General features: G+C 39.6%; 2 protein-coding genes across 2 annotated transcripts in view; one reads left to right on the forward strand and one right to left on the reverse strand.

Annotated features, from left to right (window-relative positions):
- The first annotated feature begins 205 nt into the window (after positions 1–205).
- On the forward strand, positions 206–25,518 carry LOC146480393 (pre-mRNA-splicing factor ATP-dependent RNA helicase DHX16-like). The gene is made up of 21 exons (XM_085109576.1): positions 206–947; positions 2,592–2,648; positions 3,784–4,158; positions 4,409–4,492; positions 5,322–5,369; positions 6,124–6,189; positions 8,095–8,163; positions 9,179–9,289; positions 10,160–10,213; positions 10,783–10,844; positions 11,942–12,083; positions 13,261–13,329; positions 15,090–15,341; positions 16,726–16,866; positions 17,730–17,843; positions 18,721–18,888; positions 20,198–20,265; positions 21,182–21,506; positions 22,486–22,563; positions 22,958–23,056; positions 23,765–25,518. Exons 1-21 carry the CDS (start codon positions 378–380, stop codon positions 23,900–23,902), a joined length of 3,090 nt encoding a protein of 1,029 aa, XP_084965702.1. The 5' UTR covers positions 206–377; the 3' UTR covers positions 23,903–25,518.
- The window catches only part of LOC146480394 (uncharacterized), a 2,770-nt gene continuing 1,942 nt past the window's right edge, over positions 24,872–25,699 (reverse strand). Inside the window, exons 1-2 of the mRNA XM_085109581.1 lie at positions 25,555–25,699; positions 24,872–24,980 (exon numbers count right to left, since the gene is read on the reverse strand). The exon at positions 25,555–25,699 is cut by the window's right edge and continues 1,942 nt beyond it. The gene's annotated coding sequence lies outside the window, so the exon portion shown is untranslated. The remainder of the gene's footprint in view (positions 24,981–25,554) is intronic.

Consider the following 25,699-nt stretch of genomic DNA (forward strand, 5'->3'; position numbering starts at 1 on the left):
ATACTTCCCTTTGTCTTGTCGTGCGACCCAGACATTGACATCCTCTGTGCTGTAGTGAGTGGAGCACTTCGCTCTTATGGCTGCAGTGTGAATTTTGTAGATGTTTTCAACGTCCCCTTCCGTGGCATCGCGAATTGTCAAATTGTCCGCCATTTTGTTTAGGGCCCGTGATACGTGAACAGCGGTTTGCAAATCCCGAGATGCTGTTCGAGCTGCAAATCAAAATGGCTGACAACTTGAACGATTCTCCTACAACGCTTAAAAGCCTTGGAGGGCACTTTAAGCAAACTTAATGCAAGCTTTTCTTCATGACAAAGGTTTGGTAGTGGTGACTATTAGAATCTTATCATTTTTGACATTCAAAAGCGTCAAAAAACATGGCGGAATTAACAACTTGGGTATCTGACAAGCTTCATGATGTTCTTGGCTTCTCGGATAAATATACTGTAGAGTACCTCATAGGACTCGCCAAAACCTCCACAAATCCTGAGTCCCTTGTGCAGCGAGTATCAGAGGGCTTAAATGTCGACGACAAGGTGGCATCTTTTGCTTTGGAGCTGTGGTCAAAGCTGCCTCATAAGAGTCAGCCTGCTGTACACCCGTACAGGGCAAAGGAAAGGGCTCTTATCGAGCAGAGAGAGAAATACATGGGGTATTCTTTGGTGTCCGATGGCGATGATGACGAAGAACAACTGATCACGGAATCAACGAAGGATAGGAAACGAAAGCACCTGCGGAGGAAAACAGAGACTTCAAGCTCAGATGAGGATTCCCCAGTGGATGATACTGGGTCAAAGGAGATTGACAACGACTCTGATTCAGACGAGTGGGAGAAGGAAGAGAAGGAAAGGAAGAAAGACCTGGAAGAGAGGGATGCATTTGCTGACAGGTTGAAGAAACGCGACAAAGAGAAGACAAGGAATATAATGGAAAGATCAGACAAAAAGGTATTTTAACAAATACAGTACAATCCCGATAACTCGAATCTTCAATGAAAATTGAAAAAGGTTTGAGTTTTAAGGAGTTAAGAAGAAGTGACCAGAAATAAGGACAAAATGGTGTTTACTGTGTATTTCTATCCATGCAGTGTACATTTTAATCAAATTTAATTATAGAGAAGTTGAGTGAAAATGGGACAGTATTTCTAAATTACAAATCAGAGTCCAACGTAACAACATGAAACAAAGCAAAGCTGAGCAAGAGAAGATTAGGTACTGCGAACTTTGCAGGCGTCAAAGAGAACAATGTCAGGCTACTGCTACAGAGTCCATGCGATTTACTTTTGCGAGAAATAGTCAGTTAATACAGCATGACGCTACCCAACTAATCTATTACTATTGCTGGATTATCTTTGAAAGTTTTCTAATATTGGATTTCAAACAGTGGCGTGGCACAGTTCGTGTTTTGATGAGCGTTTCAGGGGCTACTCAACAATATTACAACCTCATTCTCCTCTTCAAGTTCATTATCATGTGGCCAAAATTCATGGTTTGAGTTAACAAGTGTAAAATTATATAGAAAATGATCTGAAGGGATACGAAAATTGCTTCGAGTTAGCAGGAGGTTCAAGTTATCGAAGGTTCGAGTTACTAAGGGTAAAATTTTGGCAAATGTATAATGGAAATCAGGGAAAATCTATTTTGGTTTTAGTTACTGCAAGGTTTGAGTTAACGAGGGTTCAAGTTATTGGGAGTCCACTGTAATTTATTGTTAGTCAATGAATGCATGGTTGCTATAAGTTTATTTGTGATGAAATTGAGTGGATTAATTACTTAGTTTAAAGTATAGTTGGGATAATTAATGGAGACAACTGGGAGAAAAATCTTGGCAACCAACAGTTTTCCTATTGTGTTTTGTTACGTTGGCTTTCCAAACGAGATGGTGATGCAGGGTTCTTGTCAGGAGCTGGTAGCTGGTTATTTTTGCTGCCTATTCAAGAAAGTGTTACTGTCTATCGTCGAAAAAATGTTTCCAAAATTATTGAAACCACTTTCAAAATTCATTCTATTTTGGGAATTTCCTTTCCATAAATATTGGGAAACATCCAGCAGATAATATCACGTTGAAAATATGTAGCCTGTAAAGAAATCACTCTTGGCTTGAGTATTTTCTTTTGTTTTAAACAATGCTGACTTCAAGCTCCACTATGTTTGGTTTCCATTCTTCCTGTAGCCACCTCCTCCCATCATTCCTTGGGAGACATTAACAAGATGGCATCTACCTGCTATTGCAAATCTTAACAAGAACCCTGGTGATGGTATGCTATGACATGCACGCTGAGTAGGAAAGCAATCCAATTGCCAAAAACTGCAGTTGCCACTTTTATCTTTTCTAGGGGCAGTTTCAACAAAGTTTATTTTTTTCTTTTCTAAAAAAATATTCTGCCCATTGATCACCAAAACAGGGCAAAATTTTGACCACATAGAATTCGTGTGTAATCTGGAATCATTAGTCAATCTGTTGACATCCATCAAAAATTAATGCTCCTAATATTTTAGGTATTAACAAGGGAATTAAATAAATTCCATAGTATAATTTTATCTATAGATTTTGATAATGGGTTGTGAGAATATCTTTGTTAATCCTAACAGGCTTTTGAGGAGGCAGCAAAAAGACTAAAAATGGATGAAGAGGATAGAAAGAAAATGGTAATATTCTATCAACAACCTTAACTATTCGTTATTTTATTTTTATAAAAGTCTTACAACACAGACTGTAAACACAGTTAATGGAGCGTGACGCCCAACACGCAGTAGGTGTTTGCAGTCACGACAACACATACCTTGCATAACTCTGTTTAACTCATAGATCATTGTCATGGTAATTTTACTGCATGCACTACTGTCTAGCTCTGCCTTCCTTGGTACATTCTGGTTGGTTAATTCCTTCAATGTACTGTACCATTCATCAGTGTACATGTAATTGTAAGTTAAATGTTGTCTAGCTTTTAAATAGTACTGACAATATTCCTAGGTTCACTGTTCAAGGTACAGTTTTCCTTGTGGCAAGATCTGTATTCAATAGTAGGGAAAGCTCGGCTAGTGTTGAGTAGACTTGGTTAAAATTAAAAATTAATTAGCTTAAAAACATTTTCAGCTAAGCAAGATAAAAACCTCAAGAGGATAAATTTTAATCATGGATTGGCATTAATCGCCTTTTGAACAACTGGGCCCTGATAAATAAGTGTTACCTGTATGTGTATAATTGTGAAAAATATAAATATAATTTGTATTGCTATCGATTTCACTATTACATGACCTTTGAAATTGAAATTACTCACTTGGCAAAGGACTTCCATCAAACAAACTTGTGAAGAAGAAGTAAACTGCTCTTCAATCAGCAGAGTTAATTTTGAATGAAGCCTCAAAAATAGTCAGCTATTAAATGGTTAACAAGCACCAAGAAGATATAGTACTAGAACTTGAGAAACACCAATTCAAATGATAGCAACAACTATTTGATAAAACAAAGTCAAAAATAAAATAATTATGATAATGTATTTGTAATAGTGTTTTAGATTTTTATGAATGCAGGGCAAAGTTTGTACACAGTGTGCATATTAATATTGTTTTATTATTTTGTAAGAGGCTATTTTTATTAAAAATTCAGCTTGTTTGACCTACTCTTCAAAATTTGAGTTTAAATAAAGTTTATTATGACTGTATGTACTTTCATCAAAAGTAGCAAGGCCCCAGTTTTCTTTGTAAGACACCTTTTCCTGCTAACAGTGTTTAAAATATTTGTTCCCTAATTAAAATCCTGAGCAAACTTTTTCTTTTCCAGATTCCTGATCTCAGGAAGAAATCTCGTCGTGAATATGTCAAGAAACGAAGAGTGGACAAACTGGAAATGCTTCAGGAGGATATTCGCGATGACGAATACCTGTTTGAAGATACACAGCTCAGCAGGAGGGAAAAGCAGGACAGGGAATACAGGAAAAAGGTTTATAACTTGGCCCAGGAACATGCCAAAGCTGGACAACTGGAAAAAGTGCAACGGTATGAAATGCCGCAAGAGAATCAAAAGCCGGCCAAATATGACGACGACTCCACAGTGGAAGAACTGGGGCCTAATTATGAGCAGAAAAAGTGGGAAGAAGACAAACTTGGTTATGCTGTCATGAAATTTGGTGCTAAGGATGCTAAAGACAAGAGCAAGGTGTGCTTAATCTACATTGATGTACACTCTTGTAGACTGTGACTCTCTATTATCACTGTCTCATGAACAACATTTTTACCAAGACTTAACAATTAAACTCACTTTGAGTCACTCAGACGTGAATTCAGTGCAAAGCTTGCCGTGCAAAAACAAAGCTTTTTATTCTCCTGAGATTCAGCATGGCTGCTGAGTGACAAAGTTCTATTCATTTTATTCTGACTTTTGTTTTTGTTTTTCACTGTATTTTTAGGGCAAAGACTATGACCTAGTTGTTGATGAGGACCAGATAAATTTTGTAATGGCTGAACAGATGCCAGGGACCAAGGATAAACAGGTATAGACTGTACCTAATACACAGTGTGTTCATGTAAAAAGAAGAATTCTTAGTCATCTGCATTCAGTAAGAACGTGTTGTGGCAGAGATGTTAACTATTAATTTTTTTCTCAAAAAATTTCATGCCATTTCCATCACACCACATGTGTGCTACACAGCTCAACGTATACAAATAATCGATCTTGAAAAATTTACTCTCTCTTGCACACTTTAGCATAAGTAGGACTTATCAATTTTAGTTTTATTGTTTTTGTGTCTTTTTAAGAGGCCCATTATGTAAACTAAGTGGGCAACTGGTGATCATGTTTTTCACTATTATTATTATTATTATTATTATTATTATTATTATTATTATTAATAGTATGGCACCTGTTTATCTTCAGGAACTTTTAGACTTTTATATACCTGGCCATAGCCTAAGATCAGGAAATAATTATGCAACTTCTGAAAACACAATCATCGATTTAAAATTGTACATTTTCAGGGCATTTTCTATCAGTGCCCCCCAGCTTTGGAAAACCTGTCCACTGGAGCCTAGGATGTGTGATTCCATAGGTAGCTTTAAGAAAGGCTTATTGTTGAGATTTATTAGGAAAAAGTCTTTTTTTATTAGTTATATATTAATTTTTACTAGGGGAAATTTTGATGTGAAGCGCTTGTGGACTTTTTAGGAATAAGCAAAATAAATAAATTATTATTATTATTATTATTATTATTATTACTACTATTATTATTATTATTATTATTTTTATTATTATTATTATTATTATTATTAATTATTATTATTATTATCATTATGTAATGAGTGAATTATGTTTGTTACTAATAGGAACCAGTGATGAATGAGTACAAGAAGAAAAGATTAACAATTGAAGAGGTTAAGTATTGTCAGTTGTACCTTACTTACAGTTGTCCTGCTGCTACTGCTGTTAGGTGGTATCAAGCCTGGGCTGTTGTAGGCTTTGGTGCATGAGACAGCATTTGCATTTTTCTGTGAATTTTTTATCAGCCTCTTGGAAAACAGTCCTGAAATTTTGCATACATGTACATGTAGCCTTCAATTTATTCAAAGAACATTCCTCTCGTTGTTGTTGTTGTTGTTTTTTTAATGCCCCAAAGCATCAGTTGTTACGGTTCTTTCTCTGCTTTTCTTTTGGCATTGTTTCAATCTCGTACCCAGAGGATTCAGGCTCTTTGGCCAGTGTTTGGTTGCCAGGAGAGACTCTGGGGAGCTGGCATTTTTTCACCGCAGGATTTCTGTGGTAACTCAATGCAAGCTGTTACATGTCATTACGTTAAATTTTTTTTATATCACCAGAGTCTCTCCTGGCAACTAACCGCCAGCCAAAGAGCCTGATTGAGGACTGTGGGTACGAGTATGACATCATTTTCACAAATATGTAGTGTAAACCAGCAAAAAAAACCAAAAACAAAAACACAAAAAAACAAAACAAGGCCTCTTTAAATAAATAATTATAAGGCCACATGCAATTGTTCAGACGCTTTTGAATGAATGAAAAACTGACCTTAAATTTCGCATTAGATGGCTATCCTCTCAGCCCTTCAATTAGCTAGCATCTTGTTAACATTTGATACAACATCCTGACTGTTTTTCCTTTGCACATGTACAGACTAAAAAGAGCTTACCAGTTTATCCATACAGAGAAGGCCTCATCCAAGCCATCAAAGATCATCAGGTACTACATGCAACATAGATGCTAGAACAGTGTTTGATCATGCATCACATTAATTGTGGAGGAAGCTATCCGGTCCCTACCATGTTGTTCCAGGAAATATCCATTCTCTTTCTACAGAAGGTTTTCAGAGATGATAACCTCTGGAGATCTGAAATATGGATATATATATATTTTTTACTCACCCAATCCTCCCTATCCACAAAAATGGTCCAATCTATCTATCTCTCCCAAATTCTATTCTCCTATTCAACCTAACCCAACCCCCCTCCCATCCAAAAAAATTGACCAGCTCAACTTTCTCGCAGCATCAACCCATTTCCTTCATTTGCTGTAAATATCTGCAATGGGTTGGCCGAAAGATGTACGGAAAGTTACCTAGGAACCATAACATGAATTAGAAAAACCTGAAATTGTGGGAGTGACCTGCACCGTTTGCAGTGTCTTACATGGTTGGCCGAGAGGATAAAAGAATGAACAACAGAACAATACTCCCAACCCTAAAAACCAATGCAGCAGCAGGTTCATGATACAGTGAAAATAGAGCTTTTGAAAAGTGAAGGTCTCCTGAAATTGTGTGGATTTGGGAACATTTGGGGTTAGAGTTTTAGCTGATTGTAAGGAGAGGATCAAAAGTGCCTTTTATCTGGGAGATTTGGTGACCCGTTACGGGAGACCAATAGTTTTGTGCTATATCTGACAGAGTTAGCATCTTTGTTTTTTTTTTTTTTTCTATTCAAGCATGTAAATAAATTTTCTGGACAAACAATTTAGCCTAGATGGCAGTCAGTAACTGTAACCCCCTTCATCGTCAGAGAATCCAGTCTCTATTCCCTGGCCTTTTTCCCCGCCCCAGCCATTTTCTACTGCTGGTGGCTTAGTGTGGATGAACAATTACTTAGTGCATGACTTGTACTATTACTACGCCTTTCAATAACACACGGACTCTGAACTTCAAAACCCAACTAACTATTTGCATGTTTTACTGCTGTCAAATAATTACGGTGACAAACGACTGACTACAAAAATACAGAAACTGAAAGAATGGATCGAAATCTGCCAATCACAGCACTTGAACATGCTTACCGTATTTACTCGAATAAGCGCCGCCCCTGAATAAGCGCCGCCCTCGATTAAGCGCCGCACATGGAGCAGAATGGTTAATAAGCGCCGCCTTCGAATAAGCGCCACAGCTCAGGTGTGGCGCTTATTTGAGTATTTCCATAAGATGATAAAAATACACTGTAATCGCTGCAATGCGGTTCTAAGCCAGCAATGGGAATATATTTTCATGAATAGTGATGTTTTTCAGTTCGAAGTGAGTATATCTTGATGCTCTTTCATTCAGTTCTCTCTTCAAAATGTTCGCGTTCTTCAGTTCTTGCGTGAAGGCTGTAAACTTCGCTGGTACGACAAGCCCAACCTCCCTATTTCTCTTCCCTGTAACTGTTGCAGTAAGGAGATTGTCAGCGTTTGCTTGTACAAGCAAACGCTTGTGGTATAAGCCTTTTAATAAGCGCCGCCCTCAAATAAGCGCCGCCCTCGAATAAGCGCCGCACAGGAGGCACGAAAAATTAAATAAGCGCCGCGGCGCTTATTCGAGTAAATACGGTATATGACCTTTTAAACCAAACATCTTTGTTTTCTAAGAGGTCAGTTACACTGAATGATGGCAGTGAAAAACGTTACGGTTGATGGAATACTGAACTTCAGACTCCACATGTTATTGAAAGGCGCAGTACACACATACACTGCACTTGTAAATCAAATGAAAGAGGTTTCTCCTTGTTACTGCATGTAGATAGTCATTTTGGAATCAGACCTTCCTTTATGCGAAGATTAACAGAAAAACTCCATTGCTCCTCTTTAGGAAGAAAAAGCATTAATTGTTTTTATGTACTTTTTTAGGTGATAATTATTGAAGGAGAGACTGGATCAGGGAAAACGACACAGATACCACAGTACCTTCATGAAGCAGTACGTATAATTTTTTATTATACATTTGACAATAATTGTGATTTTTGTTATTATTTTTGAATTAATCAATGTAGCTTTGACTTAAACAAGTGCAACCCGACCTAGTAGACTGACTGCAACAGAGCCCCACTAGCTTGAACTCCAAAGGCCCGGAAACCAAAAATAGTTCAATGAGTTAGTGGGAGTAACTTGGTGCTGAATTTCAAGTAATAAAAAATCATGTTTTTTATCATTCTTTTGCAATCACGAGTCACCTTAATTGGTGTAATAAGTTTGTTTTATAAGAGCCTTAATTGATCCGAATGTTCAGGTTGGGAATTTTAGCCAAAGGTTAAAGAAAATACCAAGGAGAAAACACAGGCTGAGATCCAGTTAAGGATGTTTCCGTGATTACAATCATCATGTTATATGTAAAGATTAAGATTTTGACACGTCAAAAGGAAACGGATGTTAAGGATGTTTCCATGATTACAATCATGTTATATGTAAAGATTAAGATTTTGACACGTCAGTTGGGTGTGCTCTGACATTTTGAGGTCTACCAATCAACATTAATTTTAAGCAGAGTTGTATTTTGGGTAAATCTGAGCCAATTGAAAGCAAAATTACTTTGAGTAAGCAGGGAATTCGATTTACATGTAGCTGATAGTAAACTACTGAAACAATGGGGTCAAATCCAGTGGAAAGCGAATTTTTCCAATTTAACGAGGTTCTATAAAATAAAATATTAATGTATATGCATAACCTTCTAATTGGTCCCCACATATTCTTAAAGTTGAGTAAAAGTTTTTCTTTTGCTTAAATTTGGTACATGTAGTATGAAGTATGGTGATTGCACTACTATTGGCATTTAGATTTCAGATTTTTCAGATTTTTTTTTATTTATGCACTATTTCAAAAGACTACAAAAGGAAATTACAATACATCACAAAAGTAACATAAAGACAACATTAAATTACATAAATATCAAAGGTAAAATTCCCAAGTTTTAATCACTGTTGCATTATGTTTTCAGGGTTTTACAAAAAATAAGATGAAAATTGGCTGCACACAGCCTCGACGGGTGGCAGCCATGAGTGTAGCAGCAAGGGTGTCTGAAGAGATGGGTACAAAGCTGGGAAATGAGGTGGGTGGGGATAGAGAAAAACTATTGGGTCTTATTAACAATTAGACGGCGAGCTCGAGGTTTCTATTGGCCAACTATCAAAGGCGATAGAAACTGACAGCGAGCTGTGTAATTGTTTTAGCATACCTCAGTGATCGATTTATGAAGCAGAAAAATCTTTATATTTCACAAATTTTGATATATTTGTGCAATGATGCATGCTAAATCGAGCGCGCTCTTACAAACTGCCATCTATTGATCGATAGACGGGACCTGTGTAGCCAATCAGATCGCGCGTTAGGCTATAGTGGGTCACTGAGGTATGCTAATATTATATAGACAGGAGTGTCTTACTGGAAAATACACCACTCATAAAATTTATACAAAATTATGTCTGGGACCAGAGTGGTATATTTTCCACATCTTCACTAGAGTGAGGATATTGATAACATAATTTCCTGCTTTTTCACGGTTGTTTGTGCAAAGAGTCAGTGAAAAATGGTGAGCGATAGATTTGTCTATATAATAATAAAAAGAAAATTACATGGTGGCTTGAAGATGAAAATTATATTTTTTTGTGTTAAAAACAATATTAAATACCACTCGGAAGGTAAAATTTATATCTTCGTGCTGCCATGTAATGACTTCTATGTACAAAAAAATAGCCTGAAATGCTACTGTAAAAGGTGCACCCAAATTAGAGACGGGGCCGCCGTTTTAACACGGTCTTCTGTGCAAAGGCAGCACCTTCTCCATAGTTGTTTTAAGACCCCTGGTGTTGGTCTGGGCGGGGTTCAAACCTGTGACCTCCCACTCAGTAGTCTGGTGCTCTACCAACTGAGCTAGCCCAGGTGGCAACTATTTACACCTGCATTGTTATTTTTTCTCTAGGTTGGGTATAGCATACGATTTGAGGACTGTTGTTCAGAGAGAACCATAATAAAGGTGAGATGCTACCAGTATGCCTTTTACAGAGCAGTCAAAGAGTTTATTATCAAATACTTGTTGTGCATCAGTCAATTCCCCCATATCCCCCTGGGGGATTTGGGGGGGGGGCATTTTTCCATATCGTCTGCCCCCGGGGATCAGGCATTAGTCTACTCCGGGACATTGCTCTTGGCCAGTGAGTGCGTGAGAAATGTTATTAAAAATTCAAGTTTCAGGAAGGAATGAACATAACATGTGCTAGGGCTAGCATATGTCCTGTGTTGAGGGATTGTAGAGGTGAGGGCTCCTCTCTTTATTTTCTTTTGACATACCAGAGTGATAGCATTTCTCAGATAAGTAGTATTGATTATAAAAACATGACTTAGACCTGGTGAAGCTGTGTGAAAGAGTTTGGAGTCTCTTACTACTTTCTGTTTGTGGCCAATATGTGGAGCCAGAAATTCAGTTTCTTCCTGTGCAGGCCTTCTTACAGCTTAAGAGCGTTGTTGCTTGTTATATTTAGTAAGCGAACTAAGCAGGTTATGTTCCATGTACTGAGTATATTCATGTCTTTCTTCATTTTCCAGTACATGACGGATGGAATGCTGTTGCGTGAGTTCTTAGGTGAACCTGATCTTGCTGGCTACAGGTAAGCTACTATTTCAGCCTTACTCAACCAACCAACCAACCAACCAACCAACCAACCAACCAACCAACCAACCAACCTACCTACCTATCTACCTACCTACCAACCAACCTACCAATTAACCAACCAACCAACCAACCAACCAACCAACCAACCAACCAACCAACCAACCAACTAATCGTTTCTTGGCACACTTTCAATCAAATCAATAAAGAAATGTACTGTCTTGGGGCGTTTCCCCTTTTCCCTTTTTCGGTAAGAAATTCTGGAAACTTTCCGTGTCAAGTTAAAAGGCTTCTTTCCGTCCGGGCAGAGAGTCTCGTCGTCAGTTCAAAACTGCAATCTCATTGGTAGCTCAAGAAGGTCATGTGATAGCGCACGAGCCCAACAAAATGGAATTGGAAATTTTGAGCAACTGGAACGATAGTTTTCCTTCCCACGGCTTGGAACGGTACAAGTGGAGTACCTCCAAAGCCACCCGTTTGTTCCAGAACATTAGATACCTTTGGATTCTAGTACAAGAACTACTACGAGTTTTTCCAATAGATAAAGAGTGCGCGCGCGTGAACCAGTGTCATTTTGGCGGGAAAACGAGATAGCCTTCGTCATTTTACGACGAGTTTTTGTGAGAACGGCATAGTGGCGAAAACAAGTCCTCGAAACGTAGACCTGTGTTCTCGTCTTTTTGGAATCACGAAGAGGCTTACAGGCTGTAGCCATCATTATTCAAAACAACTGCGTCAAGTTCGTCATTCATGTTCGTACTAGAATCTAAAGCGTCCCTATTTCCAGAATAACCGCGCCTTCCAAATACATTTCAATTCGAAAATTTGGCAAATTGGGAAGCGTCTTTGATGTGCCATCCAACGAAGCAAACGGACATGTCTAATGATATCGTTTCTGCAAAATGAAGAAGTAGTAAACGCTAACTATAACCCATCCATGGTGACAGTGTTCGTTTTTAGGCTTTGTAACAATTGTACTCTGCAAGATTGTTGTCGTGGTAGTCATCGTAGTCTCTGTTGCTGTTGTTGCTTGCATTTCCTCTGCTAAAGTAGCCCCTTTTTAAAGTTCGAAATTCTGCTGTTAATGGTTTTCAGCGTTCTTATTATCGACGAGGCTCACGAGCGTACACTGCACACGGACGTGTTGTTTGGTTTGGTGAAGGACATTGCCCGTTTCAGAAAAGATCTTAAACTCCTTATATCCAGTGCAACTTTAGATGCTGACAAGTTTTCTCAGGTAAGTCCACCCGAAGAACGCTGTTCTTGATGACAATTGATTGTCGACGACGACGGTGCCTTTTAATAAAGAAGTATTTTTGTGTGGTTTATGACTATGTGGGAAAAGCAGATCTTTGCAAGGGCTATCGAAATCCAAAAAGAAAAGTGGGGGTAACCACGCATGTTTTAGAGACCGTTAAGCAGCAATTATTCTAAAAAAACAGTAAAATAGTAAGCGATGTTTGGCGGGTTTTTTTTCCAAATTGATACTTTATTATCTCTGAAAAATGCATGGTTACCCCAAATTTTCTTTTTGGATACCAAAAGCACTTGCTAAGTCGGTTCTGCTCTCTCTGAATAGTTTTAAACCGCGCAAAAATATCCCTGTGTTAGTAGGCACCACCCATAGGAAACTCGAGTATCTCGAGATGCACAGAACGTATGCACAGTAACACAAGAAGGCACCGTCCTTAACTGAGCAAACTCTTTTACGTGTAATGCATGTACTCTGGAATGGTTTCAACTGTATGTGCTTCAGAGATCAATGGAATGACAGTAATGTAAACACTACTACTTTTATTTTTTTTTTTGTATCTTTTAGCTCTAGGTGTCTGCAGTCGAATAGTTTTAATTTTTAGGTTTAGGATATCTGTATACGGAAATGATAGGATGTATGTGAAAATCTTAAAATTTTAATTAGCATTTTAGGTGCCCTTAGTCAACTAATTTAATTTTAGATTTAAGAAACCTTTTAATGTCCAAAGTAGAGGGGACTTCTCCCCTCAACTACACATTACCGACACTTTTTAATAAAGTTATTCATTCATCGATTTGAATTTACCCAAACTCCACCTTTAACGCGGTCTCCAGGATAACTCAAATTGGAAGCAGCTATTTACTAGGCTTTACTCTCCTGCATACAGTAGCAAATTAACCCATCTGTTTGAACGTTTCGTTACAGTTTCATTTTTGTTTCACTGAGCTTCTTTACGTAGTCATCAGCATTCAAAAGTAGCTATTGCAAGTTTTGAGGTTTCAAACCTAAGTAGGCATTGTATTAGGTCCAGAGGAGGGTCGGAGAAAAAACAGAGATGTAGTCAGAACTAATAATACTTATCTCTGTCAACTGACATCTCCCAATAATAGTATCACAATCTGGCCATGGTCTGAGTTGACGCTTTTCTTTTTTTTATCAGTTCTTTGATGACGCACCCATCTTCAGAATCCCCGGTCGACGTTTTCCAGTGAATATTTATTACACCAAGGTAAGTAACTACGTTTGCGTAGAGGAAGGGTAATCCACATGTAGTATAATGTAGTTATAACTCTCAGACGTTAAGGGAGGGGTTCACGGTTCTGCGCATGTCCATAAATCAAAATACTTTTTCGCCTTTGCTCGCTATGACCCAAGCCTGTTTAATTTAATTCGTTGTTTATGAACCATTCGGAAGGGAATGGGTAATTCGGGTGGTAATGTTTTCATATGATTGCATTATTTTGCATGCAATTAACGGTAAACACATCAACCGTGCAATAAATCCTACGGGTCAACACTAAATTCAATATCGACAATATCAGTACAATCCACTAGCATTTTCTGTGAATTTTGGTCATCAGTCATTTTGCTTGGACTAATTATAGAATGTTATTACTGAAGTACTTGTGAGTGGGATTTTTAAGGCCATAAAGTTGATAAGAAAGAGAAAAAACATTTAGATTCATGCACATGAAATGTGAACCCCTCCCTTTAAAACCACAAGTTTGGCGACTCGCGAGCATGTTTTTGTTTTTTTGTTTTTTTGTTTTTTTGGCCCCCTGTATATCATCCTGGCTCCGGTTGCTCAAAGAGTGGATATCGTTACGCAGTGGATAAATCGCTATCCAGCGGATAAAATCTGCTTCAGCTAATACATCGTTTATCCGCTGGATAGCGACTTGCCTGCTGAATAAAGTTCTCCACTCTTTGAACAGCTGGGGCCAGGTGTGTAGGTGGTACTGCCTGGATTGTCGGGGGAAAAAAGTAATGAAATGATGGGTGCAAACCTACGATGGACTAGTATCCCATTCAGATTCAGATTTTTTTTCTGCATTTCAATGAGCACATCCACGCAGACACTCCTCTTTTCTACAAAGGAATGATGTCGGAGTTATTTAAGGCTTAAAGAATGCCTAATGTTTAAATTCTAAATTGTAGTATGAAAAGTAGAAATAACAGTCAAGTGTGCTAAAGTTTAGATTTGATTATCGCCTATTTTCGCTTTAAATTTCCCGGGCGCCGCCATTTTGGATTTTATGACGTCATCCGTTTGTTGCTATTGACAGAAAGCAGAAGTTTTTTGAGTGAAACAATTGGGCAACTGTATAACTTCATATTTCAAGAGTGGAGGTTTCCATTAAAATGTTTTTAGTGCTGAACTTGTGAGTCCGTTGTATTTTATTCAACTAAACGGCCCGTCGATACTCCTTTCATGTACGTTGAGAAAAGCAAACACTTTTGGAACTCGTTCAGGGCCAAACATGATCCTACATGTAGCAGCACAAGCAACAGTGAATGAGCGGATAAGCTTCGTTTTAGGGTGAAACCACGTCACGAGAAGCTTTATTCCTTAAACACAGACCTGCATTATAAAAGGAACCTTGGCCTGGCCAAGCCGCTAATCATTTCATTGTAGACACTGAGCTGCGAACATCACAGAGTCTGTGCGGCAAGATATAATACCTCGTATGCATATTTGCCTCGTGAATAAAGTTAGAGATTTCCTAATTTGTTTTTCCGGCTCAATTGCAATATGTTTTGTCCAAAAATATTCTTTTTACAGCTTAGGTTATTTCTTTAAGACATTTATTTCTTCCACAACGGTTTACTTCCTACTTGCTCACTATGTCCGCCATTCCTAATGTGACGTTGAAACAGTGACTGTGTGACAAAGATGGGAGGAGCTATCCCTTTTATAGTGCGGTTCCGTGTGTAATTAAAATTGAATGCCTTCAGCCGATAGCAATCCTTGTGAACACTCTTCTTCAGGCTCCCGAAGCTGATTATCTGGAAGCCTGTGTAGTGACAGTGTTACAGATTCATGTGACCCAGCCGCCTGGTGACATCCTGGTATTTTTAACCGGCCAAGAAGAGATCGAGGCTTCCCAGGAGCTCTTGCAGGAGAGGACGCGGAAACTGGGCTCCAAGATCAACGAACTTGTCATTCTTCCCATCTACGCCAACTTGCCTTCGGATTTACAAGCGAAGATATTTGAACCTACCCCTCCTGGGGCCAGAAAGGTTTGTAGCGGAACGGTATACATGTTTGAAATCGTCATTGTAATAGCAAAACATGCATGCAATCGGAGAATTTTTGTTGAGTTGTTTGACGATGAACGCTCTGTAACTGGAGTGAATAGACAGTGTGAAAACTAAGTTTAGGCAGGGTTTATTATAGAAATTGGCCAATGAGTAAGCAGTCTTTATTAAATAGAAACTGATTGGTACATACTTACATCAGACGTGTAAGTTAACAATAATCAATAACAGTAAAAATAATGGTAAAACAACTATAACTCTTTCAAAGTTACAAACATTGGAAAAGGCATCTATTTATATTATATATGAGCGTTCAAAGCGTTCTTTTCTGATTCGTGGTAGGATGTAGTTATGTCCGCGGCTGCGTAACTTCTGGTTCCTCTACATCGGTAGCGGGTTGTGTAAGCAGTGGTATCTGTCGGTGGTGATTGGTTCCATAGTTTTATGTCCCGCTTCCTGGTTACGTCTGTAAAGGGAGTGTAGTTCGCGGTGAGACCTGATTTAAACGCTCGTTTGCCGAATTTATCAATACGGCTGATGTACTTGGATTCAAAAGCACAGCCCCACACCTCGATACCGTATGGGAAAATACACATGATCTCTCTCAAATAGGGCAGTTAGCTCGGCGATAGAGTACCCGTAATGTTTGCAGACACGTAGGATGTACAATCTAGAGGTAGGTTTCTTCAACATAGAGTCAAGGATCCGTGCTAAAGGTTACGCCAAAACGTTTGAGCTGAGGCTTCCTCTCTATGCCTGAAATCGGTTCAGGCGGACCTTCTGTAATTTTACGGGGCCTTATTTCAAGAAAGGGGGCACCCTAAAAGATATTTGAACTTCTTTGTACAGTCTATTCAGCTAAATCCAAAAGAACTGAACTTGCTTTTTGACCTTCCACATGGGGCAAACGGATTGCGGCCATATTGGAACATTCTGAGGTATCTTTGATGCACGTGTGACTCTAACTGTTACGGAAAAAAAAATTATTTTCAAGGTTTCTTTGGCCCGGTTCAAACGTCGAACTGAACATGTGACAGCCTAGTGTAAATTGGCAAAAGCTTTGGTTTTTTTGCCAATTTGCATTCGGCTCGGCACTTGTTAAGTTGGACGTTTTAACCGGGCCTTTCCCTGTAAAGAATATGTTTCAAAAAATAGTGTAAATAGTTCGCAACAGTAGGTTGACAGCTTGGACCAAAACAAACAAACAAGAACATAAACAAAAACTTAACTGTCTTAGAGGAAGCCGTTAGTTGAGGTCTGTAGTCTGTAGTCATTTTCCGTCTTGTAAAATTAGACTTTCCTCTCTCCGATGTGTTACGCATTTTATTGGTGGGTTACTTTGTGTGTTGTTTGTTTTATTTATTAGGTTATTCTGGCCACTAATATTGCTGAGACGTCTCTAACCATTGATGGCATTATTTACGTTATTGATCCTGGGTTTTGTAAGCAAAAGAGTTACAACCCTCGCACCGGAATGGAGTCTCTAGTGGTTACACCTATTTCAAAAGTAAGCCTGAAAGGAAACATGTCATCAGTTGTTTAATTTCTTTCTCTTAATTCCACACTTTTGTCCCAGTCGTTTCTAGTCTACATGTACATGTACACTCGTGGTGCGTTTGATTATAGCGTTCATGAGTTTTAACCTCGTTCAAGCCTTAGTTTTGCAATTGCTTCAGTTGTGTACATGTCTGCGTTGCCTTTTCATGAAGTCTTTCATCTACCGCACATATATCTATTATACGTCAATGCTGTTGTTTATGTTGTGGTTCAATTTTATCCTTGGTTCAACTTTTATTTTCTTTTGTTTTTGTATTTGGTAATATATGATAATGAGTATATAAAACAAAGAAAAATAAAACTTGAACGAAGAATTTAATTGAATCACAACATTTATTTCAAACTTTCAGCACTTTATGCCCTGTCCCAAATAACAGCTAATACCAAAATAGTTGAAAATATCAAAATTAAAAATGTCTTGTAGGATGTATTTTATGTAGCGTAGTATTGTAACACTTCATCGTACACAGACGCTAGAGTTAATAGCCCTTTTCACGGTTAATGTTTTTCATTTGCATTACAATGTTATCCGACGTGGATGCGAGGCAATTTCGGGCTAAAACGACAAAATAGTCCGAAATTGCCTCACATACATGCTAGATTTCATTGTAATTCAAATGAGCAGAGTTAACCGTGAAAAGGGCTATTCTCTGATCCATCATTTGTGTCCTTTAGTGCTAACCTCTTTCCCAGGGTCTCTCCTCTTCACGTCCCAGGGAGCGAGAGAGGGGAGACTTCGGGAAAGAGGTTGTGTTAGTGCTAGCAACACAGTATTTATTTGTAGTATTGTAACTGTTCTGTTGACCTCTTCAGGCATCAGCCAATCAGCGTGCAGGGCGTGCGGGTCGCGTGGCAGCAGGCAAGTGTTTCAGGCTGTACACAGCATGGGCTTACAAAAACGAACTGGAAGAGAACACCATCCCCGAGGTAAAGTTGTATTTGCATTATTTTGTAGCTTGCGTAGCTGACGAGCTTTCTTGCGTCATTGCTCGGGCAGTGAGGCAGTCCAAGGGAAACTGTATTGTCTATCCTCACGACGTTAATTCGCCCGTTGTGTGTTCCTAAGATGATTAGTTCAGTAGACCTACACCCTTCAAAAGCTCTATTTTCACTGGACCCTGAGAACCTGCAGCTGCATTGTTTTTTAAGGATGTGAGCATTGTTCTGTTGTTCGTTCTCTTGTCCTCTCGACCAACCATGTAAGACGTTGCAAACGGTGCAGATCGCCCCGATTAGTTGTAACAGGAGCCCTTGACAACGAGCCTCTGTCTCTCATACAAACCCGAGTAGATTTATTTTTAGAACAGGTCTCAGGTGACCTTTGGAACGCCCAGAGTCCAAATACCCAATCAGAGAAGAGCAGTGGCAATTAAATTGTCATACGTCATAGCTTTTCGCGGGAAGAATAGTTCAAAAAAATAAGTCCACTCGGGAAAGGGTTGAATCAAGAAATTAGTACAGATAGAGTCTCCAAGTAACGGGCTTCTGGTTGTAGAGAATTTAGAAGATAATGAATGCCTTTCATTTGACCAAATCAAGTGCTCAAGGAAGGTATAGGTAACAAGATAGCCGCCTCATCGGGCATGTACCCTTGTATGATAAACCAAGAAACTGAGTGGCGTAATCGTGTTGTTTTACCGTGGAGCGTGACCTCTCTCACCCCTCCCCATTACATGATCCTCCTTTACTATTACTCGTTTCCGTCGGTTTTAGGAACGCAGTTTATAATCACATTTCGGCTGTCCATTTATGGGCTAACAAACAAGTTTTAAAGTTTATTTATTTATTCTTTCCCCTATTTCAGATCCAAAGAACAAACTTAGGGAATGTGGTGCTTCTTCTTAAGAGCCTGGGCATCAATGATTTGATTCATTTTGATTTCATGGACCCCCCTCCAGCGGAAACCCTGATCATTGCACTTGAACAGCTCTATGCTTTAGGAGGACTGAATCACCACGGTGAACTCACCAAGGTAAATAATGAGCCCCACCCCCCTCTAGCCTCACTTGACTGTTATTCAAAATGGTCTGACATTTGTGAACTAAAACCATTTTTCAAAAGACTTTCGCTACTTTGCATTTTGTAAGAGCAGTCGTTTAGAAGCTGAGAGAATGCATACGTAAATCCAGTCATCACCATTCAAATGTACCATTGCAAAAATTGGAGGTTAGGGACTTTTAAAAAATGGCGGCAATGCTGTTGACGTTTGATCAGCAATCTGAACAACATCTTATTCGCTCACAGGCTATCCTAACACAGAATATCTTTCTCGCGGCTAGTAAAGTTTATTTAAGCATTCGCTCTGAGGTCAGTACTATCAATTTCCTCCAATAACTAAAGAACTTCCAAAGGAACAAAATGGCATCTACTTCGAGAACTCGCGAGTACGCGTAACGGAAGTAATTTTGATTGGCTGATTTCATAACCGTCAATCAACAACAACAAAAAATGGGCGAAAGATGCTCTGTGGAAGACTTGTATTAAGCTCTATTTCTTGTTTCGCGTTTCTCGTGGGGATGGTTTACCGAGCGAACCATTGATTCTTATGGCAGGTGATACACTAGGAGCTACGCTTCTTCGAATAAACGCGAAAGAATGCACTAATAATTATAAGACTGGGGCTTAGGTGCTAGCCTATTCCAGGGTTAGGATAGGTAGGAAAGGAGTGAAGAATTTTACGTTTTTCATCGTTTTCTCTCACCCATATTTTCTTTGCGGCGTTACCCGCTATCTGGACACCTGGAAGAGACTGCTTGACTGAAGAAAACTATGAGTATCCATGTCTGCTCGCGTGGGGGTGGGGGGGGGGGGGGTAATTTTCTTGTGCTTTCGTGTGTTTCGCCATGCGTTGTTCCTCGCTGTCTGGACACGTGGAAGAGACAACTTGACTACAGAAAGTTACGAGTATCCACAGACATCTCCAGGAGGCAAGTGCTCCCACCACTGCGCTATCCCTGTTCCCCCCCCCCCCCCCCCCACCCACGGTCCCAGAGCCCAAAAAAATTGCCGGAAAGGCCGAGTCGTCGAGAGGTTCGACCGCGCGATTTACATGTCGGTACAATCCTAGCTGACAGCTTTTTTCTTTATCTCATCATATTTGATTTAAAATTAACATCATTGCTGACGCCATGTTTTCTCGTGTGAGGTCCCACAATCCCTCAGTCATACCAAACTCCACACGGTAATTTATGAAGAGGGGTATTGGGATTAAGTTTTAAAGTCAGAACGTACAAAAAAATTTAGAAACTCATTACGCTGACCAGAGTTTGTTACTTTTTTAGCTTGGACGTCGTATGGCAGAGTTTCCTGTTGACCCAATGATGTCAAAAATGTTGATTGCGTCGGAAAAGTACGTAAAAGTAGGCATCTCCTGACATAGTTGTCTTCTTCAGCGGTATCAGCGATGAACTAGGCTTCTCTCTGTCTTTCATCTCGGTCAATCCGTTTCGGATCACGTGGTCCCGGCCGTTCGCCTTGGTTACGTCACCGAAACGAATTGATCGTGAGGGCCTGTTAGAAAGCCGTACAGGAACTAGGCAAGGAACAACCGAGAGTAAGGTCCGGCGTTTTACCGAGACAGCCCCTATCCTCAAGTGAACATAACGACAGTCTTACAAAGGAGAGAAGGTTGTAGGGAACGGGACTGTTATGTTGCACTGCATTGTTTGTCACGCATCATTCCAAGTTACGGGCTAATTTGTTGATTGAATGGATGTGTTAAAGTCTTGAGGATTCCGTCCAAGTAACAGATCAAAGCATGGGACAGTTGCACAGCATATGAAGGAACACACAGCATATGAAGGAAGGAAATGGCTTCCATTTGAATATTATTTTGTTTGAATTCAAATTAGCCCTTCTTGCCTCGTTCTTGAGGTGAAATATTCTTTTTATTCCTGAGCTTGAACGAGGTAAGAAGGGCTAATTGGAATACGAACAAAAGAATATTAAAATCGTAGCCTTTTTGGAATAAGCTCTATGGTTAGGTGGCTAAACGTGTTACGTGACACCTGTTAAAAAAGACTTCCTTCCGTACAACAACACGTCACGTCCTAATAGATCTTTTCCTTTTTCGAATGTTTGGTTTACCAACGGAGTTGATAACTAACGGTAAATTGGCCGCCGTAAAGAGTTTCGCGTACAGTGGCTAATTTACCTTTAGTTATCAACTGCCTTGCTAAACCAAACATTCGTTTCTACACCCCACCGACGCAGCACCACAGTCTCTTTAGAAACTAACCCTCTTTTCCTTTTTCGTCTCTTTTCAGATACAAATGCGTTGAGCAAATCCTCACCATCACCGCCATGCTCTCGGTCAACAACGCCATCTTCTATCGGCCCAAGGACAAAGTCGTGCACGCGGACAACGCGCGCGTGAATTTCTTTCGTGTCGGAGGTGATCACCTGACCCTGTTAAACGTGTATGACCAGTGGGCGGAGACTGGGTACTCCACTCAGTGGTGCTATGAGAACTTCATCCAGCACCGCTCAATGAAGAGAGCACGTGATGTCAGGGAACAGCTGGAGGGACTTATGGAGAGAGTGGAGATTGAGATAACATCCAATCCCAATGACTCAGTGCCTATTAGAAAGGTAGCTATATAAATGAATGTTGTGCCGCTGGCACTAAGGACACAAATGATGAGCCAGAGATTTAACTCTGCAGTGTATGTTAAATTGCTCAAGTGAACCCGTGAATTTCCCACTGAGTCTTAACCCTAGTAAGGAAATGGATGATCTCACGAGGCAAAGGAAAAAATCTCCGAATTCGGCGGGAATCTACTAAATAGGTAGCGCCAACTTTGATTTTTAGTCCGTAAAATATTGTTGCTAGCCTGCGATTGGTCAAAATGAGTCACGTGACGTAATACGTCCCATCTAGAACTGAGACATTTTTTTTTTTAAAAAGTGTACGCGTCAGCGAGAATAGAACATATCACTAAAACAGCAATATTTAGCGATGTTTCTCGTTTGATTCGAGATGATTATAACCAACTCGGCCCTGCGCGCCTTGCTTGCTATCTATCATATCATATCCAAAGCACGCTCGTGGAATAATTTCATTTCCTGTTCATTTTTTTTTTCTATTTTGCCATACTTTTGCAACACAGATTTAAGAAAACCTAAATTAATTTACAAACAAAACAAAGGAAGATGAAATGGCAAGAAAACCTAAAAGGAACCACAAGACCTATAAAAGATTAGCTTTTCCTTTCCAGAATCACGACTGACTGTCCTAGTATAAATGCGGGTCAATAATAAAGAATAGGAGAAAAAAAGACAAAAATCAAAGATTACAACTGTTAAAGATTAATAATTATTGAAAAAGAGAATTCTTTGAACGTTCTTTTGAAAGCAGCCAGCAAGGGATGAAGAGCTAGTGATCTCGGAATTAAGGGAATTGAAAAACTTACCACCCGGATAGAAAACAGTTGCTACCTTATTTTAGGTTAAGATGATATGCTATCGTGATCAGTGGCCCTCATTCCTCCGCTATCTTTAGAGAAAACAAGCCGAATGTTTGACATTCTAACCCGTGATTTACCAACTTCATCGTTTGTTTGATTGTCAGGCCATCACTGCAGGGTTCTTTTATCACACGGCCAGACTGGGAAGAAGTGGACAGTACAGGACAGTTAAACACCAGCAGGTCAGTGCTTTGTTCTGCAAAGCTCTTGTTCTGCTTGCATTTCACTTATCATAGACTGAGAGCAGTCTCTCTTTTGCTCGAAAATCCGCGGGAAGAACGCAAACAGCTGAGCAAGCACGGTAGTTGCGCGCGCAAGGGGCAAAACCGCGAGCCACGAGTAGCGCGGGCCTTTTTGAAGCCATAGAACAATCCTCTTAATTTCTGTAAGGACCCGTCAACTGTAAAATCGTACCCGGTAAAACGTGAGGGGAAAACTGTAAATCTCTCGTTTTGGCAATTGCACATGATGGCTTTAGACTGTCTTGATTTGTTAGGTCATGACGCTCGGCTGCCATCACGTGCAACAGACAATGAGATGTTTGACTGAGGTGTTTATTGTTGTCTTTGTTTGCAGACGGTTATGATTCATCCTAACAGCAGTTTGTTCCAGGAGCAGCCCAGATGGGTGATTTACCATGAGCTCGTATTCACAACTAAGGAGTTCATGAGACAGGTTTATTACGCTTTACGGTTTGAATCCCATGTAACTGCAAGTTCGAATTTAAAATAAATAAAAAGCAGTACAAACTGAGAGCCCTTCGAAGTGCTTCGATTCGAATAGTGGCACTTTAGTATTGCATCTACAGACTCAAAAAGTAAGAACCAAATGCAACAAAATTTATGATACCATTGGATCTAGGAAACTACGTGCTCAGCAGTATTCGCCCATATGAATGTTGTGCCGCTAGAACTAAGGACACAAATGATGGATTAGAGAATTGACTCTGCAGTGTATGTTAAAGTGCTAAGTGAACCCATGAAATTCCTACTGAGCGTTAGCTCTAGTGAGGAAATTGGAGACCACAAGAGGCAAAGAAAAAGTCTTTGTCTCGTGCGATCTCCCATTTCCTTACAAGGGCTAATGCTCAGTGGGAATTTCATGGGTTCACTTAGCACTTTCACATACACTGCAGAGTCAATTCTCTAATCCATCATTAGTATTCACTCATAGTCACATTTCAAGTTTTTACTAAGCCACTTTCTCAAAGATTAGAATCACGTTGGTCACCATAAAAAAAAACCCGCCACACAGAAAACCACTGCCAAGAAGTTCATCCCCATTTCAACCACAGACTGAAAACTTAGAACAGCATGATAAGGCTTTGTGAGTGAAAACCTTGTTTACATGGTCAGGTTAACGATGAGTATAATTTATGTTTAGATCATAGAAATCGAGAACAAGTGGCTTCTAGAAGTGGCACCCCACTACTACAAAGCCAAGGAAATTGAAGACAGCTCCAGCAAGAAAATGCCAAAGACGACAGGAGTAACAAAAGAGCAGGCCAGGTCTACCACGTGATAGTGGATTGCGTGACACGTAACACCTCTGTCACGCAAAAAACGGTTTTATTGTAAATACCACTTGGACCAAACGTGAACAAGTCCTGTGACTTGAGTTTGCAAGTGAAAAATGCGCCTTTGGTGTGGAGAACCTTGCATAGCTTCCACAGTATAAGGAATGTGATCTCACCTCCGCGGAAAGTTATGTAATGATAGGATGTGACAAGACATTCAAGCACATTGAGCAATTACTGATGTCGGTGTACTGTATTAGTCACAGATTAAACGATGTGTTGAGAGCAGGACGCAAAACTTCAAAATGTTGGCGATGACTTAACTAAGCATATTCTGCAGTATCTGCGATTTTAAAACTGACTTTGGAAACAAGCCTTCTCTTCCTCATGTATGCTAGTACCAAGTACTCGGAGGACTAGGGCAAACACTGCTTTGAGTAGTTCTCGATTGAACAATTGAGTTTCGTGGTGTATAAAAATCCTCTGTGTTATATATCCTTACAGTCACCACAGAGAACAGTGGGCTTACGGAACAGAACGTTAGAGGGAAAAGCACGGTAAAATATCTTGTGTGACCAATACAAATACGACACAAATACAACAAGAGGAAGGCACTTCGAACAGCAGATTTCCTGAAAATGCGTTAAGGATTAGCTGTTAAACTGGTTACGCGAGGACATTTTGACGTTCCCCTTTTCCAGCCGTCCATTTGTAGCTGCATCATCTATTGAACAAAATGAACTGAAAAGCTACTCGTACGAATAAAATAATCTCATTGCCCTTTAATGTCTTCCCTTTTACCACTATACTATCCGTGAAGAAGCAAGTAGATCACACATAAAAATTGACTGTGTAGCTAAGGCTCAGTGGTTAGCTCCCTAGTAACTACTTTCATGACAATTCACTTGACCCACCTGGGAACAGCAGCTTACAGTACCTAAGCGTCCTTTCTTGTCTGTTCTCCGCGCGAAGCCTGTGACGTCACAGGAACACACTTCAAGGCTCCCACTCAGTCCACTATTGTCTCGTAATTTTAACGCGGTCACGTGTTCCAGTTGTCACTTGTTAAACAATTCCAGGTCACTTTGATATTTACCGTGGTCGACTCAGGGACTAGTGCAAATTTGTGGATCGAAGTAGCTCAGTTGTCATTTTCTATTTAAAAATAACTTTCGTAGCAGTACAATAGATATTTAAAATCATTTCAAAACAACGACAAAGCGTTTGAGTTCAGAAGACATTTTTCGGATACCTCACTTCATTTACAATTCACTAATTTTGAAATATTTTCACAGATTTGTATCCGCATCACGTTATTCAAAATTAGCTGTTATTTCTACAATCTGTAATCAGTAATTCCTTGTTATCTGCTTTATATATAGTCACAAATTTTAAACATCCCTGAACTGACGATGGATACTGCATGTCCTCTAAACTCAAACGTTGTGTCGTTGTTTTGAAATGTGTAAAAATTGTAACACGAAATGAAGTCGCATAATTATGAAATGAACGGCAAGTCGCGAAACGCCGAGTTTACTGAGTCCATGTACGACTCGATTGACTCAACCACAGGAGAAAATGTACATTGGCCGAAGGAAAATAAAAGCAAGGAAGATTGGGAGGTGTTTCCAAATTAGGTAGTAATTGGGTAGGGAACCAATCAGATAGTCTGTGCACAGCCGCCACAGGCTACTAATCAGACTACTGAAAACAAATGTCAGTCCATGGACAGGTATGTTTCAGTAGCTGTTGTTCTATCTCCATGAAAACTGTAGCTGTTTTGTACAAATCTTAATATAATT

Source organism: Pavona decussata, unplaced genomic scaffold (genome assembly GCF_977016875.1).
Source record: "Pavona decussata unplaced genomic scaffold, jaPavDecu1.1 SCAFFOLD_53, whole genome shotgun sequence".
NCBI classification, from domain to species: domain Eukaryota; kingdom Metazoa; phylum Cnidaria; class Anthozoa; order Scleractinia; family Agariciidae; genus Pavona; species Pavona decussata.